Source organism: Fundulus heteroclitus, chromosome 18 (assembly GCF_011125445.2).
Source record: "Fundulus heteroclitus isolate FHET01 chromosome 18, MU-UCD_Fhet_4.1, whole genome shotgun sequence".
NCBI lineage: Eukaryota > Metazoa > Chordata > Actinopteri > Cyprinodontiformes > Fundulidae > Fundulus > Fundulus heteroclitus.
The window spans coordinates 23,634,918-23,654,901 of record NC_046378.1 but is presented as its reverse complement, the minus strand read 5'-3'; the positions used below and the strand labels follow the sequence as shown (position 1 = coordinate 23,654,901).

General features: G+C 39.6%; 2 protein-coding genes across 4 annotated transcripts; both read left to right on the top strand.

Annotated features, from left to right (window-relative positions):
* The first annotated feature begins 681 nt into the window (after window positions 1–681).
* LOC105932578 (caspase-1) lies at window positions 682–19,673 on the top strand. 3 transcript variants are annotated; one of them, XR_004933240.1, is made up of 10 exons: window positions 682–791; window positions 1,063–1,305; window positions 1,522–1,806; window positions 2,076–2,185; window positions 2,570–2,746; window positions 2,839–3,073; window positions 3,165–3,302; window positions 3,387–3,496; window positions 3,810–4,192; window positions 19,655–19,673. XR_004933240.1 is itself a non-coding variant. In XM_021321139.2 (9 exons), the coding sequence occupies exons 2-9, from the start codon at window positions 1,233–1,235 to the stop codon at window positions 3,927–3,929; spliced, it is 1,248 nt and encodes a 415-aa protein (XP_021176814.2). In that variant the 5' UTR covers window positions 682–791; window positions 1,063–1,232; the 3' UTR covers window positions 3,930–4,366. The 3 variants fall into 3 exon arrangements, 2 of the variants coding, with proteins under 2 accessions (XP_021176814.2, XP_036005779.1); XM_021321139.2 differs by lacking the exon at window positions 19,655–19,673 and having other exon boundaries at window positions 3,810–4,366; XM_036149886.1 differs by lacking the exons at window positions 1,063–1,305; window positions 19,655–19,673 and having other exon boundaries at window positions 3,810–4,366.
* Window positions 14,639–18,327, top strand: LOC118566708 (caspase-1-like). Its single transcript, XM_036149887.1, has 8 exons — window positions 14,639–14,715; window positions 14,796–15,074; window positions 15,191–15,273; window positions 15,413–15,589; window positions 17,454–17,688; window positions 17,766–17,927; window positions 18,003–18,112; window positions 18,213–18,327. The coding sequence occupies exons 1-8, from the start codon at window positions 14,709–14,711 to the stop codon at window positions 18,315–18,317; spliced, it is 1,158 nt and encodes a 385-aa protein (XP_036005780.1). The 5' UTR covers window positions 14,639–14,708; the 3' UTR covers window positions 18,318–18,327.
* Window positions 19,674–19,984: the final 311 nt, after the last annotated feature.

Below are 19,984 nucleotides of genomic sequence, written 5' to 3'. Positions count from 1 at the left end.
TGTGCGGGGTTAACCCAGATGTTTCACTAAAGCAAACCTTACAACAGCCGCTATAAGAAATGACAGAGATCTGACAACTCATCAGGTCCGCACGCACACAAATCCAAACTAAATGTGATGGCCGTCAGGGTTTAATCAGGCCTTGTTAGAGATTTGGAGCGAAGTCTTTGCGTTTAATAAAATCTGTCACCCCGTGTTGTAAAAACGAGAACCAACCGTGAGGTTTAAACCACAAGCGTAAAGTTCAAGGCTGCAGATAGCTGTAGCATGAGTAAACGGTCATATATGGCTTTTGTTTATCAGGAAAACTGATCGGAACCTATGGGGAAAAATATATAGGCGTCTTCCTTTATTTCAACAGAAACATGCAGGGCTTTAACAGGTAAAACTCAAGGGTCTCTATTATTAAATACGAAGAGGGTGATATTCAGAGCTCTAAAGCACACGTTCACACATTTTTAAGAAGGATAGATGAAATAATAAGCAGGTGTTGGATAAGTTTTCTTACCCAATTTATGCCTTTGTGTTATCAAAAGAATCGTTACAAAACAAATAGTCACATTGTTCATATTTAAGCCATAAGCTTTTTTTTTTTTTTTGTATAATCGCAGCGGTATCACTACGTGCAGCTTCCATTTCAGCAGGAAGTCGGTTAGTTCCATTACGCATGACGCACAGCGTGCCACTTAGCCAGGAAGTTTTCAAGTAATTTGTTTCGCGCATAGTTCGGGAAAGCGAAAGAAAATATATATTGTCTTGATTTCAGTTATTGGAAACCTGAACAATGGCAGGTGAGCAAAACAACTTTGACTTTTGCAGAAACGACTGATGTTTGGTTGTATATTGGCGACATAAAAAAACAACCTGGTTTTAGGAATAAATGGGGAGGACAGAAGATGGTTATCGTCTCATATCTGTACAGTTGGCGCTTTTAATCAATCAGACTTCGGTAAAGTTAGAAAGATATTCACAGATTCGGTTATGCTCCGGCCACTTTTTTAGTTTCTCTTTGAGGAAATGATTTTTTGAGCCGTTTTGTTCTTTGTCACCTTGTCTAAACAGAACAGATTATGAGAGCGCAGCAAAGATCAGCCCATGAAACCCTTTCAAAACGGGGCAAAACGCAACCATTTCCCAAAAACGGTTCTAAATTTGTAGCATTGTTACGTGTGCCCATAGAAATGAACAGACACATTAAACATAGCAATGCTATTTAGAGCCCTTTTTGGGAAATGGCTACGTTTTACCCTATGGACAAACGTATGTATTACACAATTTGGAATGAGACTGGGTTGGCCCATGAAGGTTTGTAAATATTCAAGGTTTATACTACGGTGCATTCATGCATACTTTTATATAAACACAAAATAGAGCATAAATGTGACTGCCAAATGTGCAACAACCTTTTACACTTTCGGTGTTTTATTTGTAAGCCCTCTTATCATTATGTTTTTTCTACTTTACTGAAAGGATTCTAACAGTTGTTTGTTGCTGTTTGGTTCGACAACTTTGTAATTTCAGATAAGGAACTTCAGAAAGTGAGGACTGAATTTGTGAACAGGGTGAGCACTGAGGTGATTAAGCAACTCCTGGATTGCCTTTTGGATGATGGTGTGTTGAATGATGGGGAGAAAGAGTCGATACTTGAAGAGAACCACAGCAGAGCGGACAAGGCACGGCAACTCATTGACAAGGTGAAGAAAAAAGGAGCTGAAGCCAGCAAGAGGATGATTGCTCACCTGCAAGACAAAGACAAAACCCTGTACGGTGTGTTGGGTCTGTCTGGTGGCCAGCCTGCTCAGCCAGGTAAGAGGCGTAAGAATATGAACAACAAATGTTATGAAATAAGTTCAGCTTTGATCACAGTAACATAATCTCACACTGAGACGTTGGGAACATCATGCCTTAAAATACAGTGCATTCTTGTGTCTTTTTTTAAAATTAGTACTCCTCCTTTTTCTTGAGTATAAATATTATATGACACCAATTAATATGCATATAGGTATTGCATTCATAAATGTGCATTGTTAATGCTTCTTTACAAAAATGCAATACTGTTTTTCATTTTTTTTTAGCTCCAGCAGCTCCTGCAGCTCCATTAGCTCCAGCAGCTCCAGCAGCTTTAGCAGCTCCACCACCCTCCACCGTAAGAGAGTTCTGGATGTCCAAAAAGGATGATCCAAAGGTCAGTTGTTTATAAACGCTGTATGACATAAATGTATTTAGATAGATAAATAAGAAATATGAAAATGTATTTACAGAACAAGAGCAAAGGTGGGGTGAGCTAACATGTATGAATATTTTTTTTCTTATGTTGGATGTACTGTATAACCAAGTATATATGCGTTTATACACATAATGAAAGCATTATTTTACTGTGTTGTTGATTTTGCAATTTTCTCTATGTGCTGTTGGCTCTGAGAAACAATTTTTAATTAATCTAAACATTAGAAGACAATAAGACGTTTCCTTTTCAGCTGTATTTTTTATATTATTTTATTTATATACTTTTTTGTATTTTTAAAACAACAGCTAATTTTTTGTTTCCTTTGTCTCTTTGTAATTTCAGATCTACCCTGTGACTGAAAGTTCCTTTAAGAGCCGTGTAGCCCTCCTGATCACTAATATAGAGTTTACTGAGGAGAAAATGAAAAGAAGGGGAGCAGAGAAAGATGAGGAGAACATGGAGAAACTGCTCTCTAGCCTGGGATATGAGGTGGTGAAATTCACAAACCTCACTGGACAGGTATTTTAGTTTAAAATAAAATAAAAATGGTTCTTGTCTGACTGATGAAGAAATTAAAAAAACTGATGGCGTGATCTTCTTTCTTCCCTCAGGCGATTGACGACGCTGTAATTTACTTCACTAAGCATCCAAAACTAAAACAGGCCGACAGTGTGTTTGTGGTTATCATGTCCCATGGACAGCTGGGGAAGATTCTTGGGGTTGAATGGAAAGAGGGCAAGCCAGATGAATTTCCAATCAACAACATTTTTAAACACTTGGGGTCTAAGAGCTGTCCAGCGCTGATAGACAAACCAAAGGTCATCATCATACAGGCCTGCAGAGGAGGTGATTCTGATCTACCTCTACAGATACACCAAAGTTGTAATTAAATTTACGAGCGTTGTCTCACCTGTATGCCAATCTGTTTATGTTTCAGGTGAAAGAGGAAGTGTTCTGGTCAGTGACAGCCCAAACACAGCTGATGATGTTCAACAACCGCAGGACTTTGAAGAAGACAAGATTCAGTTTGTGCACCAGGAAAAAGATTTCATTTCCCTTCTCTCCTGCACACCCGGTAGGTTTAAAGTAAACCTTTAGATAAACCTGTTCTAATGGTTGCAACTTCATTATCTTTTCATACCTGCTCCTCTTCCTCCAGACACCGTGTCATACAGACGACCTGATCGTGGCTCAATCCTCATCCAGTACATTGTGGAGGTTTTTACCCTGGAATCTTATCAGGAACACATTTATGAGCTTTTCCAAAAGGTATGTAAAAGCTTTGATTTCTGAAGTGAGTGCTCAGTGCACTTTGTAACATATTTGAAGGTTGAACACAAACGAGGCTTCAGATGGATGGATGGATCTTTTATTTAATGGGACATATGCATATTCCCATCCCAAACATATATACAAATATGGAAATAGAAATATTTTGCCAAACTCTGTTTTGTTGCATGCTTATTCAGACCTGGATAGAAAATACACTTAAAGAAGAACACCACAAATAGTCAGTGATGAAGATGTTGCTGAATTATTCTTGATACTTTAGCTAATTGTTTACACTATTTCAACTTTACAGGTCATGCAGCATGTTGAACGCTTCAGGAGCTGTGATAAACTACAGATGCCAACTATTGACAGATGCACGTTGATAAAGAACTTCTATATCTTTCAAGGCCTCCTAAACAGCAGTCGCTAATACCATTACATGTTCTAGCGGGATTTGAACCAGTGCATTTTGGAAAGTGGGTCAGATGAAAAACATTTGTCATAATCCTTAGTTTGAATTTTGGGGTTTCCCTGTTTAGTTGCTGTCATTTAATTTCATTCAATGTGCTTTTATTTTAATTTTTTTTATGTGTCTTGTGGCTGGGGTTAAAGGAGCTGTAGTTCCCAAAGCAGAGCGCAGCATTTGGTATTTTATTTTGGCAAAAGAGCAGCAGCCTGCTAACATAGAAGCCAGTAAGAGAAACAGACCAGAAATAGAACATAATACATCATATCCTGTCCTATGGAAGTAAAAATTCAGTGGGATTTCACAGCAGCAACGGACCATTGCAGAAAAGGCTGTGTTTGTTGGAGAGCGTTGTGTATGTGTTGTTCTGATTTGCACCCCCCCCCCCCCCACACACACACACACACGCGCGCACACACACACACACACACACCACAGAAGAAAAAGAAACATTTATATTACACCCACCCCAAAGAGACACATGTAAAAGTTGCAGGACACTGGACCTCAAGGACTGGAGTTCAAGATCCCTGATTTAGACAATAATTTTGGGGGGTTTAGATCCATGAACTATGAACTATTAAATGAACGCATTTAATGGCATTTGTAAATCAACATTAATAAGCATAAATACATTTTTTAGTATAGATTTAATCTGTTGATATGCTATAAATGTACTTTTGTCAATACCATATTGTGTATATATAATTAAATGGAATAAACTCAGTTCCTTCATGTTCCAGTTATTCAGTACCTTTACTTCTCCGGTCTGGAAAGTTTATCATATAATTTTTTTGCAGGATGTCAGGGTTATTCCAGATGGGTGTACGGCTGTATGGGATAAGTGATGACCCAGTCATCTTAGGAAACTCCCCCCATGCTGTCAGAGAAGAGCGGATGTTGATATTTTTAAAGCATGCATGCCTTTTTATAATCAAGCTAATAAATTGCAAGCTAGAAATCTTAATATTATTATATACTGCCTGTTCTATATCTAGCCAGGACTCATTTTGCATTGTTTAGTAAACAGCGTATACTTGTGAAGTTCCCCAATAAACAAAGTTCAGGGTCCACTGGAGCATTAATTCCAGTAATCCTGGTTAAAATGGAGCAGAGATCATGCCAGAAAGGCCCGACTTTCACACACAGCCAGGTACAATGTTAAAAGAAACCGATCTCTGTGTCACATCTGAAGCACATTTCTGACAGGTTAGATTGGAATTAATGTAATTTTTCTGGGGTAAGGTATAATTGATGTAGAAAATTATAGTTAATCAGTTTATACCAGGAATTAATAATACCTGATACGCTGCTTTTACATAATTCTGTCCAAATTTGTTCATCAATTTTAACGTTGAAGTTTGACTCCAACTTAATTCTAGACTAATTCAAACCTGGTTTTGGGCCTTCATCCAACAACAGGCGATACATTTTAGAAATAAATGTTTGTGTGTTCCCAACATAAAGAAAGCTTTCAACATCATTCATGACAGGCAAAGGCGTTTCAGGACCTGAGCTAGCTCTCAAAAAGGATCTTATTTGGAGATAAAAGAAAAAGGTTTGACTAGGGAAGTTATATTTATATATATATATATATATATATATATATATATATATATATATATATATATATATATATATATATATATATTTACTCTTCAGGTGTTAAAATGACATTAAATGTCCTTTATCGATGCAATCCTCCAAGTGTTGGATTCCCTTATGAAGCCATATGTCCAGAATCTTCTTATCAAGAGTCACGGTTATGAGTTCATCTTGCTTTAAAAGTGTTTTAGGTGACAGTCCCACCTTCAATCCGAGACTTTTGTGAACCTCACAGCAGATTTTTATCAGATGCCTCAACACGGGGTTATCTATTCTGTTATTTACAGTCAAACGATTATTCTTATAAATAAAGTCACTGTGGTGGATGGGTGTGGTATTGATCACGTGGTGTCAGCAGTGATTGTAAGATCACCTGTTTTGCTCACCTGAGTAGTTGTCAGTGAGTGGGTGATGGGGGATGTCTACTTTTTGCTGACCGCTTTAAGCATTGGATGCCTTTTGTACTTTTTGCCTTTGATCACGGTTTGAACCTGTGGATTCATTTTTTTGCTTCATTGCAACTGGTGTTATGAAGATCAACAACAATAAAAGGATCTTAACCGCAGCTTGGACTGAAGTTTTGAATAGCGAGCGCGTCAACAAGAATTCCCCTATTCAGCCGCTCGGCGACGCAGAGTTTGTTTGACTGTCGCCAATATTTGTCAGCAAAAAACTTCGACAGCAACGGAGCTTCTCGCACATCAGGAACTGTGACGCGAGCCCGCACAACCCCGCCATCCTACACCTACGAAAGCGGATCACTTGAAACGGAGAAGGAGAAGACAACGGGGGTATGTAACCGGCGCGTTTTTTGTGCCGTTTAAACCCAGCTTGGTTCCGCCAGGTGAAGCTGTTGTTGTGACACACCCCGCCCCCGCTACGTTTTGCTGTTGGACTGTGGCTGCGGGATTTTGGTGTGCGTGTGTGCGTGGCTCTGCGTGAGTTCAGCAAGCTGATGCTTTGAAGTTTCCTTTCATTTGGATTTTGGCAAATGACATAAAATGAGTGGATCATCTGCTGCCTCTGTTGGTGAAAAACCTGAAAAGGATAAAAGAACTATCGTTCTTACTGAGAAAGCTCTCGCAAATAAACTTGAAACGATCCAAACAGAGCGGAAAAGGCATGTAAATAAAATGAAAGGTGTAATTGTGTCTCTCAAAGATCTAATGAAAGATGATGAAAATTATTCACAAGTAATGTTACAGTTGGATGAGTTAAGACACCTCTCCAAGGATGCCAATGCATTGCATGACTCGCTGCTGACTTTAATTCCACTTGATGAGAAACATAAGCAAAACACATGGTTCTCAAGCATCACTAAATACAACAAGGGGTTTATTGAAGATGTTGAAATATGGCTTTCTGAAAACAATAAATGCTCAAGCAAGCCATCCTCCGGCATGTTACAGTCAGAGAAAACCCCAGTAGAAGGAAAGGCCGAGGTTCAACAGCATATGGAACCTGAATTGTCTGTTAATCCCCAGCATGACAACCACGAGGATGTGTTGCCATCTGATAGTGTTTCAAATCAAGGGAGCAGGTCAAGCTCTAAAGTATCATCAACTTCATCTGCACGTCTCAGGGCAGAAGCTGAAATGGCCGCCTTGCTCACGCGTCAAAATATGCTCAAAGAAAAACATGCTCTGGAAGAACAAGAGGAGCAACTGAGGAAAAGGAAAGAACAGCTTCAGCTTGAAGCAGAAATAGCTGCAACTGCTGCAAAAGTAAAAGTGCTGAAAACTGGATCTGCAGTGCAAAGCACAGCTTCACGGAAATCCAACGGAATGGAATCCTATTTCAAAACAGAAGGAAATGCTCTTGAGCTCCTTAAAGCAGATTCAAAGACTTTTGTTTCACAGACACTTCCCAGGAGAAGTAAAGATTTTGGAAATGCAGAGCTACAAGTAAAAACAATGCAACAGAATGCGACAAGGGAAAAACCTGCACCTCTTCTTATGGGGCCTGATCCTCTAACCAGGACAGCTTCATATATGCCTCTGCAGGAAGCAGCTCAACCAGTAGCCAATGAAACCCTGTTGTCCATCATGGAGAAACAAAACGAGTTAACTTGTATGTTGGTACGTCAGCAAGGTCTTTCTTCGCTGCCTAGAAGAGAAATTCAACCCTTTGATGGTGATCCTCTTCATTTCCAGGCCTTTATGCGTTCATTTGAGCAGGTTATTGAAGGAAAGACTGACGATCCGGATGATTGCCTGCATTATCTTGCACAGTACACTAGGGGTCAGCCCTGCGAACTTGTCAAAAGCTGTCAACATATGCCTGATGGTGCTGGATATGTAAAAGCTAAGACTATGTTGTATGAGCACTTTGGAAATGTGCATATTATTGCATCTGCTTATCTGAATAAAATTCACTCATGGCCTTTGATTAAATCAGAAGATGGAAAAGCTCTTCAGGCATACTGTTTGTTTCTACGTGCATGTTGCAATGCGATGGAGGAGGTTTATGATCTTTCTGAATTAAATACACCTGCCAATATGCTTGCTGTGATTAGAAGATTGCCTTATAAGTTGAAAGATAAATGGCGAACAGCAGCATGTGACATCCAGGAGAAGCAGCATCGCAGAGCTACATTTATTGACATCGTTTTCTTCCTTGAGCGTCAAGTTAAAATTACTACAGATCCTGTCTTTGGAAATCTATGTGACGCTCCATCAACATATTTAACAGTCAAAAAAAGTGATGGAGAGAAATGTTGTCCCCGTCCAAGAACTAGAGGAAGTAGCTTTGGCACAATCATCTCTGCCGTCGAGAGAAATAATTCTTCAGAGGCTCAAGAACATCAGACTGCTGTGAAGATTTGTTTGTTTTGCAAAGGTGGACACAAACTGGATTTATGTTCTGTGTTTGATAAGAAACCTCATAATGAGAAGATTTTATTTCTTAGGAAGAATAATGTGTGTTTTGGTTGCCTGTGCACAGGGCACATCAGCAAAGAATGCAGAAATCGCCTTTTATGTAAAATCTGTGGTTTCAGACATGCAAGCATACTTCATATCCATCACAAGAAGAACAAGGTTAAACTTGACACTGAAGCAGATATCACTCCTGTCACAGTCCAGACTAGTGGTCTTACTGGGGCCGGGGAACAAGACTGTAAGCTTTCCATTGTGCCAGTCAAAGTAAAATCAAAGAAAGGTCAAAGAACAGTGGAAACATATGCCTTTCTAGACCAAGGGAGTTCAGCATCCTTTTGTACAGTGGGTCTTATGGACAAGCTGAATCTCACTGGGAGAAAAACAAAGATTCTTTTGCGCACCATGGGACAAGAGAAAGTGATGGACAGCTTTATTGTGCCTGAACTGGAAATTGCTGGATTGCACAGCAATATGTATAGTGACATGCCTGACCTTTTCACTCAGCACAGAATGCCTGTAGACCTGAGTAACATCCCAAAGCAATGCGACCTGGATAAATGGCCACATTTGAAGGATGTTCATTTACCAGAGATAAAAGCACAGGTGGAGCTTCTGATTGGCATGAACATGCCCAAAGCTCTAGAACCTTTGGAGGTCATCAGAAGTGAAGGTGACGGACCTTTTGCCATTAAAACGTTGCTCGGTTGGACAGTGAATGGGCCACTTGAACAAGAATGCTGTGGAAAACCAAATTGTCCATTAACAGTCACTACCAACAGGATATCTGCTGTTACATTGGACAAGTTATGGAAACAACAGTTCAAGATGGACTTCCCTGAGAGCAGCTATGATGAGCATGTGGGGCTGTCACAGGAAGACTCTAGGTTTCTGGAGTTGTCTAATAAGACCGTGACCTTGAAGGATGGACACTACAGTATTGCCCTGCCTTTGAAAGACAGAGACATAAGAATGCCTGATAACCGTGTAATTGCTGAACAATGTGCCTTAAGCTTGAAGAAAAGGTTCATCAGAGATAAAGACTTCCACAAACATTACACTGTGTTCATGAAAGATCTTATATCCAGAGGTATGAAGGCAGAATCTTTTCTGCGTGACACTAAATGGTTATCTGGTCCTGCATTCCTTACACAGCCAGAGACAGATTGGCCAGTTAACCCAGAGAACTTGCAGGAACTTTCACCTGAAGACCGTGAAGTCAAGATGTGTGCCTCTGTGGTTGTCTCACCCACACATGATCATGACCATCCATTGGATTCCTTGATTCATCGTACCTCATCCTGGACTCGTCTTGTCAGGGTGATGAGTTGGATTTTGAGATTCAAAACATTGCTCTTACATCGCAAGAAGAACAAGACACATTTCCAGCCTGCATCTAATACAGCTCTGTCTAAATGTGCTCATCCTAGGGTTGAGTTCTGTAATGACTTTCTCTCATTGGGAGAGATTGAGGATGCTGAGATGCAGATAATCAAGTTTTGTCAGAAGAAAAGATATGCTGAAGAGATCTCCTGTCTCCAAAAGGGAAAGAGCGTGAAGCGAAGCAGTCACATATACAAGTTGAATCCTGTTCTAGAGGATAACGTGCTGCGTGTTGGAGGACGTCTCAGCAAGGCTGTCATGTCTGAAGATTCCAAACATCCTATCATAATTCCTAAGGACCTTCACATTGCTGATCTCATTCTTCAGCATATCCATAAAAGTGTGGGTCATGGTGGTAGGAACTACATACTCTCAAAGCTGCATCAGAAATATTGGATTTCTGGTGCTGGAGCCTTGATTAGAAACATCCTGTCGAGGTGTGTGACCTGCAGACGGCTTCATGGAGCTACAGGCCAGCAGCAAATGGCTGACTTGCCTGAAAGCAGAGTGATTCCTGAGAAACCCCCTTTTAGTTTTGTTGGAGTTGATTATTTTGGTCCATTTGAAGTCAAGCGTTGGAGAAGTCTTGTGAAGAAGTATGGAGTTCTCTTCACGTGTTTAGCAATTAGAGCTGTACATATTGAGGTCGCCTCATCTCTTGACACAGACTCCTTCATTAATGCCTTTCGCCGTTTTATTGCAAGGCGAGGCCAAGTTCAAGAGCTGCTGTCTGATAATGGAACCAACTTTGTGGGTGCGGAGCGTGAGCTGAGACAAGCCATAGAAGAGTGGAATTAGGAAAAGATCACTGATACGCTGTTGTTGAAGGGAGTGAAATGGATCTTCAATCCTCCAGCTGGATCGCACCATGGCGGAGCATGGGAGAGATTGATTCGTTCCATCAGAAAGGTCCTTAATTCCACCCTGCAGACACAGCATTTGGACGAAGAAGGACTTCAAACTGCTCTCTGTGAAGTGGAGTCAATCCTCAACGGTAGACCTATTACATTGGAATCTACCAATCCAAATGATCTGGAAGCTCTAACACCAAACCACCTCCTTCTGCTCAAGTCTAACCCGTTCTTACCACCTGGTTTGTTCCAGAAAAGTGACCTTTACGCACGCAAACGATGGAGACAGGTCCAATACATATCTGATCTGTTTTGGAAACGATGGATTAAAGAATATTTGCCACTGCTTCAACAGCGCCAAAAATGGATGAAAATTAAACGCAACTTTGTTCCTGGAGACGTGGTCCTTATAGTGGATGACTCTGCACCTCGTGGTTCCTGGATCATCGGCAAAATCACAGAAACTGTACCAGACAAAAGGGGGCTTGTACGCCAGGTCTGGGTTAAGACTCCAACCAGCCATTTATGCAGACCCATCACAAAGATATGCCTTCTTCAGGAGAGATCCGACCAATAAAGACAACACTTTTTCGACCTGGTTTGACATGACTCTTTGACTTGACTTTAATACTACTAGATGTACATCGCAGACTGACTATATTAGGCTAAGTGCTGGTAACCTCTGGCCTATGACTGACTGACTACATATGGACAAAAGAAGAAAAAAGGAAATGAGTTTATGGACTATTTCAATGTGTGATGTCTCATTCAGTGTTCTGATATAATGTATATGGTGTTGGATGTGTAATTATTACTGTGTAATGATGTAATAATTAGGGGCCGGAATGTGGTGGATGGGTGTGGTATTGATCACGTGGTGTCAGCAGTGATTGTAAGATCACCTGTTTTGCTCACCTGAGTAGTTGTCAGTGAGTGGGTGATGGGGGATGTCTACTTTTTGCTGACCGCTTTAAGCATTGGATGCCTTTTGTACTTTTTGCCTTTGATCACGGTTTGAACCTGTGGATTCATTTTTTTGCTTCATTGCAACTGGTGTTATGAAGATCAACAACAATAAAAGGATCTTAACCGCAGCTTGGACTGAAGTTTTGAATAGCGAGCGCGTCAACAAGAATTCCCCTATTCAGCCGCTCGGCGACGCAGAGTTTGTTTGACTGTCGCCAATAGTCACTGTGGACCCTTTCTGCCAAGGGTGTGCAGTCCGATTTGTATCCAGGAGGGGGCGTTCCTGCCCTCAAAAGGATGACGTGAACCTCATTTGGCTGCTAAATAGTAGTTTTTAAATTTAGTAGTCGAAGTCCCCCTAAACCATTATCCCATGTTAGCTTTACCATTGATATCCGGGGGACCTTACAATTCCATAAAAATTGTCTGCCATATCCATTGAGAGCTTCGAAGAAGTACTGTGGCAACGGAATGGGCAGTGATTGAAACAAATATTGCAACCTCAGTTGATTATATACTCTTTTATGAAATTAATTCTCCCCATCAAGGTGAGAGGCAAGCCCAACCATCAATGTAAATCATCCTCAATCTTACTGAGCAGTGGAAGGTAATTCAATTTGTACAGGTTTTTGAGGTTGTTGTTGTCCGCAAATACCCAAGGTGTTTCATACCATCCATGGGCCACTTAAATGGACTGGTGCGCTGGAGTTCGGAGTGATCAAAATTTGTCAATTAAATTATTATGCTTTTTTCAAGATTCACTTGAAAAAAGTGAATCTTTTTTTTTTTAGTAGTCCGAAACACCACTATAAGTATTTAGAACAGTTTTAATTTGAAAAGAGAGTTAGTAGGACCTTTGAAGTACAAAAAAACATTGTCTGCCAAAAGGTAAACTCTCTGGCCCACCTGAAAACCCTTTATATCAGGATTTTGTCTAATTGTTTCAGCTAAAGGCTCAATTGCCAAGACAAAAACTCCTTGAGACAAAGGGCATCCCTGTCGACTTGATCTGCTTTAACGGAATGTAGATGAAATCTGTCCATTGGTGCTAATTCTCGCCTGGGATTTATGATACAGAGTTTGAATCCAACTGACAAATAACAGGTCGAACCCAAATTTGTCCAACACTTAAAATAGATATGTCCACTTAGACCTATAAAATGCTTTCTCAGCGTCTAAATCTACAGCTCCGTATTAGATTTTGTTAAATGAATAATATTGAAGAGCCTACATAGATCATTAGCTGAGGAGTGCTTTGACATAAAGCCACACTGGTCTGGATTTATTAGTTGCGGCAGATATTGGCCAACTTTGTTAGCCAGGGCCTTAGAAATTATTTTATAGTCTATTTAACAATGAAATAGGCCAATATGAAGAGTATTTCAATGTATCTCTATTTTTCTTGTGAATTACAGTAATTGTGGCTGTATAAAATAATCGAGGGAGTGTTTGAGTTGTAGAGGCTCAGTTGGTGACATCCATGAGGAGTGAGAGGAGTAAGTATTTAAATTCCCTGTAAAATTCTGGAGGAAACCCATCTTCTCCTGGTTATTTGTTTGCTTGTAATGAGCTCAGAGCTCTTTCAATTTCTTTTTGTGTAAAGGGCAGATCAAGATGTTTTTTTTTTTTGTTCCTGTCCAAGTTCGGGCAGTTCAATCATGGAAAGAAAATCATCAATATTACTCAGATTTTCTGGCAGTTCTGATGTGTATGAATGTGTGTAAAACTGTTTGAACGCATCATTTATATTTGTTGGGTTATATGTTACAGAACCTGTTTCAGTTTGAATTTAGTTAAATAATCCTAGTGCTCCTTACCTTATTTTGGAGTTTTAGTAACCGGACGTCAGTCAGCTCCAATGGAAAATACAGAAGATACATCTCTAAATACAACTTTTGGATCACAAATCTATCACATCTAAAAAAAGATATTCCAGATTACATCAGAACAAAAAATCGAATAGATAATTCGTTTGTCCAAATAGACAGAATTTTGTGCACCTTCTCTCCCAATTCATAGTATCTTTGCTTGCTTCTCACACTGTTTTTCTCAATTTTATAAGTATGCAAAGTGTTGCGTTTAAGTGTTTTAGTGTGTCTCATGATATAAAACTGTTGGGGAAAGAAGCACAGTTTGTTTCACAGAAAAGCCTAATCTGATCTCTTATAAAGCCGCAGGAATGTGTTTTTTGAAGGAGCGTAGGGTTAAGACGCCACCTATACATATTAGTAGTTTTTCAGTCATATGAATGGATAGGGTCAGAGATGAATGATCTGATAGTGTGCTTGACAAATACTCACAGTCTATTGCTCTGTGAACCATCTGTGTTGACAAGAAAAGATTAATCCGAGTAAAAGAGTCATGGTGACCAAAATAAAAGGAATAATCTCGGGTTTGAGTTCACTAAAACATATCTCCCCAATGTATCAACAACATTTTTTCCAATTGTTACGGGGGTGTTCTTATTTATCTAGATGGTCACGCCTCTGGCTTTAGAGTTAATGGATGAGGATTATCACATGTCCCATCCAATCACTATTCAATTTTCTTTTGCCATCATTATCTTTTGTAAAATCCTGTCTGACAAACTGAAACCTGTTATGCAAGAGTTGAAGTTGAAAAGCTTGATGTTAGAAGTTCCAAGTAAGGGAAACAAAAACAAAACACTTCTATTTTCGTTATCGGGTACAATGATTGATGCACGAGCTGCTATTCTGAGGGAAAAAAAATAACATTTGCAAGACTTGCAGATAATTACTGGGAATCTAAAGGCCAACATGCATTAAAGCACAACTAGAGGGTTAAGCAAATAAGTTATAAAAGCTACTGGAAAGGGTTCATCATCTGTTCCTCCAAGAAAATCACTAAATGGACACATAGCATAATTGGCATTTTTTTCAGGTCTTAGTGACAAACATGACAAGGTTGTTCTAGTTTAACAAGTTTCCAACTGATTCCTTGGAACTTAAGCTTTCAGATGAATTAAAAAAGCAGCTCCCTTTCCTTTGCATGCACACACACTCCCTTAACTGGTAGCAGGCCGGGCATTCAACTACAGAGTGATGGCTGGTAAGGCTTGATTAATCACAGTTCATATGAATTTATGTCCTTGTCAGTTTGTTTTTTTCAGATCCAATGTTTCTCTGCAGACAAGGAGCTTACCAGAGTGAGAGGGAGATTTGTCGAGAAGATCTCAAAAGCCCTAATTAAACAGCTCCTGGATGACCTTTTGGAAGATCGTCTGCTAAACGATGGGGAGACAGACTCTGTGCTGGAGGACAACACTGGGAAAGCAGACATGGCTCGGTGTCTCATCGACATGGTGAGGAAGAAGGGGGACAAAGCCAGCAGGAAGATGCTTGAACACCTTAATAAAAGAGACCCTACACTGTTCTCTGAGCTTGGCCTCACCGATACGGCAACACCAGGTGCGATCAAAGTGAAATCATTTTAATATGACAGAGTCTGTGTTGTGAAATGCTTGAAAAAAAAAAACACATAATTTGTCCATTGCAGTAGCAGAAATGTTCTGTCTCACTTCCAGCTCCTCAGAAACAGCAGGGCTGGTCAAACACACTCGTCACCACGACGGACTCCTTCTGGAACGAGAAACGCAATTCTAAAGATGTAATTTCTTAAACTGAAAACTCTCACGTTGTCTCCCCTGACTTATTCAACACCTGTGGCCACACAGGTTCTCTCCACAAAAGGCCTTTTAAATGAGTAGTAATTGTTGTCACTTTTGGTATCTCATTTGATTTTTCAGATTTACAGCGTGTCAGACTGCTCCCTTAAAAGTCGCGTGGCCCTTTTGATCACTAACAGAAACTTTTCAGACACAAAATTAACCAGAAAGGGAGCTGAGAAAGATGAGGAAAACATGGAGAAGCTGCTCAGATCTCTGAACTACGAGGTGGTGAAATACAATGATCTCACTGCAGAGGTACGGATAGCTTCTATTTTCCTTTTAATAATTAATAATCATGATAATTAATAATGGGAAAAAAGACAGACCCTGCTTGCAAAGGCATTATAATGTATTTGTAGTCATTACTGACTGAATTAGACAATAACATTTCAGTATTTAATATTTGGTTAAATTAATGCCTTTTATTCCATGTTCACAAAATAGTGTTCTCTATGAGCAAGGCTGGTAGCAATATTAACTAAAAGACTTGCAACAGTGCATAAATGAAGCACACCAAATTTTCAAGACTTTTTTTTTGGAAAAAATATAAACTTTAAATTGCTCTCACATAAAATAATAAGAAAATATGCTGAAGTGTGTGTGATGTAAAAAAGATTTGGAATATTTTTTGCAAGGCTCTGTGCTCCTGATAAAGGAGCTCATTGCATGACAACTCTGCTGCCGCCTGTTCATATCAATGGAAAACAAGAAAATCGACGTGTAAACTTTGTCTCTAAGTCGCAGAATCAGCCTTTGAAATTAAATAATGCCTTTTTTTAACTGAAGGCTATCATTGCATATCTGCCTAAGGCAAATGATCACCTTTTAAATGATTTCAATGACCTGCTATCTGTGATGTGTGTAGATTACGACTCTTTAATTAATTCAATTCAATTAAATTCAATTTTATTTATATAGCGCCAAATCATGAAACATGTCATCTCAAGGCACTTTACAAAGTCAAGTTCAATCATATTATACAGATTGGGTCAGATTATACAATTACTGTGGGAAACTCCAACATTCACTTTGACAACCCTGAAGACAGGGATGCAAAACACCTTTGTGACACATTTAGACATTTTGGTTTAACTCAATATGTCAAACATCCGACACACAAACGGGGACGTATTTTAGATTTGATCATCACAAAGCGTCTAAACATTTCCAAGGTAACCGATGTTGCCCTGTCCAATTACTTTTCTACGCAGCCTTGTAAGTGTCAGTGGGTAAAAAAAATAAAGTGGGTGTAAATCCGTGCTCACACTTTCCTAAAGCTTTTGCGCTCAGGTTTGCAGTCTGTGTGCATGGTTTGATAAACGGTGCGCTCCGTTTCGCATGCAGATTACTCGGTGACAGCTGTGAAGAGTTTGGACGCATGGCCACACCTGTGTCATTTCAAACGTCTCGTCTCAGTTTAAAATTAAATAAAGTCATAAGGCTATAAGGTGTGCTGATTAAAGCAGTGCTTTGACAACATTTCCACAGAATTTACCTTGCAGGTGTGGACTCGGGCAAATTGATCACTGCAACAATGTCTTCACAGGTCCACCTAAAAAGTCTATAATTCGATTCAGAACACATCATTTGATGTAAAGTTCTTACACTAGCTCTCTGTATCTCAGAGAATAGACATGGAGAAGCAGCATTTAGTTCTTACGCTCCAATTATTTGACAAAAAGGCAGAGAAGATTGTAAGAGTGCTGCTTTAAACCAAGGTTAAAAACTTATTTCTTTATAGATGCCTTTAAATGTTAGGGTTTAAGTTCGTAATCCAACTTGTCTTATATCTTGACCTGCTCCTACGTTTCCACTGCAATGTTTTCTTTTCTTATGTTCTGTTCGTGTAAAAAGGGATTACGGAAATATGCTTTACAAATAAACTTGCGTTGCCTAGGCAGTGACTGAACTGGCTGGATAACAAAAAAATTTTTTTTGTAATCATGACAGGAAAATGTGTCTTTAACAATGAAAACCTATTTCAGGACATTTGTTTGCACAGACTGATTTTTGTATACAGCTAACAGAAGTATAATCAAGACATCTGTTACCGATTGACATTTTGTATTGTCTCTTTATTATGTGGTGACAGACGTTTTTCCATCTTCATTTCTTACAGAGGATAAATGAGGCTCTGCGTAATTTTAAAGAGCACCCAAAGCTCAGCAATACAGACAGCGTGTTTGTGGTGATCATGTCTCACGGAAAACGAGAATTTGTCCTTGGCGTCAATCACAGCAACGAAAAGCCAGACGAATTCCCCATTGACAACATCTACAAATACCTGGGTCCACAAGAATGCCCTGCCTTGATGAACAAACCAAAGATCATCATCATCCAGGCCTGCAGAGGAGGTAACCTTTACCCGTCCTGGGTTTGAAGCAACAGTTTGGAGCCGATGCAGGCGTAATCTGTTCCTCGTGTGTTGCAGGCTCTAGAGGATCGGTGATAGTAAGTGACAGCGCTTCAGCTGAGACGGTCTCTGATGACGTTTCACAGCAACAGCCTGCTAGTGTGGGCAACATTGTTGATGATGCCATCCGATACGTTCACAAAGAAAAGGACTTCATTTCTCTCCTGTCCAGCACTCCTGGTTGGTTTGTCATTTAAATCCATTGTTTTCTAGGACTTTGCCTACATTATTCAAATCAACTGTGGTTTCCTGCAGATACTGTCTCATACAGAAGAGAGGATTTGGGCTCCTTCCTCATCCAGTACATCGCTGAAGTCTTCAACACTTGCTCCCATGAGGATGATATTGATGAACTTTTCAGAAAGGTACAAGTTTTCACTATTAAAGAGATAGACTATTTAAATACTGGGGAAAGACAAAACGCATCGATAAGTCGCTATCTTTATTTTTCACTGAACCCTGCAGGTCATGCAACGCTTTGAAGAGTTTCCTGATGAAACCAAAAGACAAATGCCAACAAAGGACAGATGCACCCTAACCAGGCGCTTCTACCTTTTCCCCGGCCACTGAGGCAGAAACGTTTCGTATCTTCATCTGTTGTTTATCTAACAATGCTATACATGCTTTGCCGTTTACAATTTTATTATGTTGGTAAAATATACCTAGCTTATGTTTGTATAACGTTTGATGTACATATAAAGATAATTTGGGGTTAACTTTTGACACAAATCTTTATCATTCTTAGACTGTGAGTGAATGGATTGTTTTCTGATGTAGAATACATCTACCTAAATTTGATTCAGTTTCATTTAAATTAGATTTTTGTTAAAATCTGATATAGTTTCACTCTTTATTTTGTTAAAATGAATAAAAAACATGGTCTGTCACCGTTTTCCAGTGTTTTGTATTGCTGTGTAACTCACATTTAGATATAGTTTCAATAAATGCATTAAATCCTTATAGATGTCAAAAAAGCTCAGTTATGCGTGGTCTATGATAAATAACCCACGTGATTAGCACATAAAGGGCTAACTCTGAAAGACCTGTGCAACATTCTTAGCCAATTAGCTGCTGGAAAATGGCGCATTGTCCCGCGAACCGGGGGTCTCATTTATAAAACTTTGTGAAGAATCCATACTAAAAGTGTACGTACGTAAAAAAAAGGAGAAAAAAAAGTTTTTTTAAAACCATGCGCATGCACACCAGCCCGCAATTGTCTTTTATAAACCACAGCCACCCAAGGACCAAGTAGGAAGAAGGGCCCATGAAAATCCCTGTTTTTTTTTTGTGATGTTCTTGTGATGAAATTGAGCCCTCTAATTAATTGGTGTCATAATTTATTTCAAATATATTCATAACGTCAACTCAGACAATTAACTTTATGTCACTATCACCCAACATATTGGACATTCCATTTTGCGCCTGTTGAAGGCGCAAAATGGTTTAGTCAGTCTGACAACAACCGGTGAAAAGTGTAACATCAGTGAGCCCAGATTTATTAACCAGGGGTCTAGACATCATGCTGCCCTAAAAGCATGAATCAGGGCATCAAAGGACGAAAAAGAGGAAAGAAAAAGAAAGAAGGCAGAGAGAGGAGAGGCAGCTGTTGACTGCTTTCTTTCCCAAAGGTGAACCCAGTTTGGTTTTTATGCAAAGTCCAATGAAAGTTAACATCCACTCCCGGCAGCTGCTGCTTGTATGTGTAACAACTATAATTCCACCTGTCATCACTTTTTATTAGGGCCATGCAGTATGGGTAAAACAGCGCCCTCTCTCGGTAGTTGGCCATGATAAGTGCAGTGACCACACGCGCGCGCACACACACACACACACACACACACACACACACACATACGCACATATATATATATATATATATATATATATATATATATATAGAAAGAGAGCACACACACACACACACACACACACACACACACACAGGTAAACGTATTGGTGGCTTAGTTGACATTGCTATCTAAAGCAAAGTTCTTTAAATGAGACAAAAGACATTTTATATAATGAATAAAGAACAAAACAATATAAGAACACACACATTTTACAACAGCAGCTAAAACAGAACTTGCATGATAAAAGAAAAATACAAACTGCTTTCTTAAGAAAAGTGGTGAGACCAATCAGTACATCAGGCCACATCTTTTTATCCCAAGGCGTTCATACGGGGGGAAAACTGCTCCAGTGGTGCAGATGCTATCAGAGAAGCAGAACATTTTTCC

Bases quoted from the DNA above. Each gene is read 5' to 3' on its own strand.
- LOC118566708 (XM_036149887.1), top strand. The intron at 17,689-17,765 runs GTAACCTTTACC...CGTGTGTTGCAG, and splicing joins CATCCAGGCCTGCAGAGGAG to GCTCTAGAGGATCGGTGATA. The intron at 17,928-18,002 runs GTTGGTTTGTCA...GGTTTCCTGCAG, and splicing joins TCTCCTGTCCAGCACTCCTG to ATACTGTCTCATACAGAAGA.
- LOC105932578 (XM_021321139.2), top strand. From the start codon at position 1,233: ATGGCTACGTTTTACCCTATGGACAAACGTATGTATTACACAATTTGG. The intron at 1,306-1,521 runs GTTTGTAAATAT...TTGTAATTTCAG, and splicing joins GACTGGGTTGGCCCATGAAG to ATAAGGAACTTCAGAAAGTG. The intron at 3,303-3,386 runs GTAGGTTTAAAG...CTCTTCCTCCAG, and splicing joins CCTTCTCTCCTGCACACCCG to ACACCGTGTCATACAGACGA.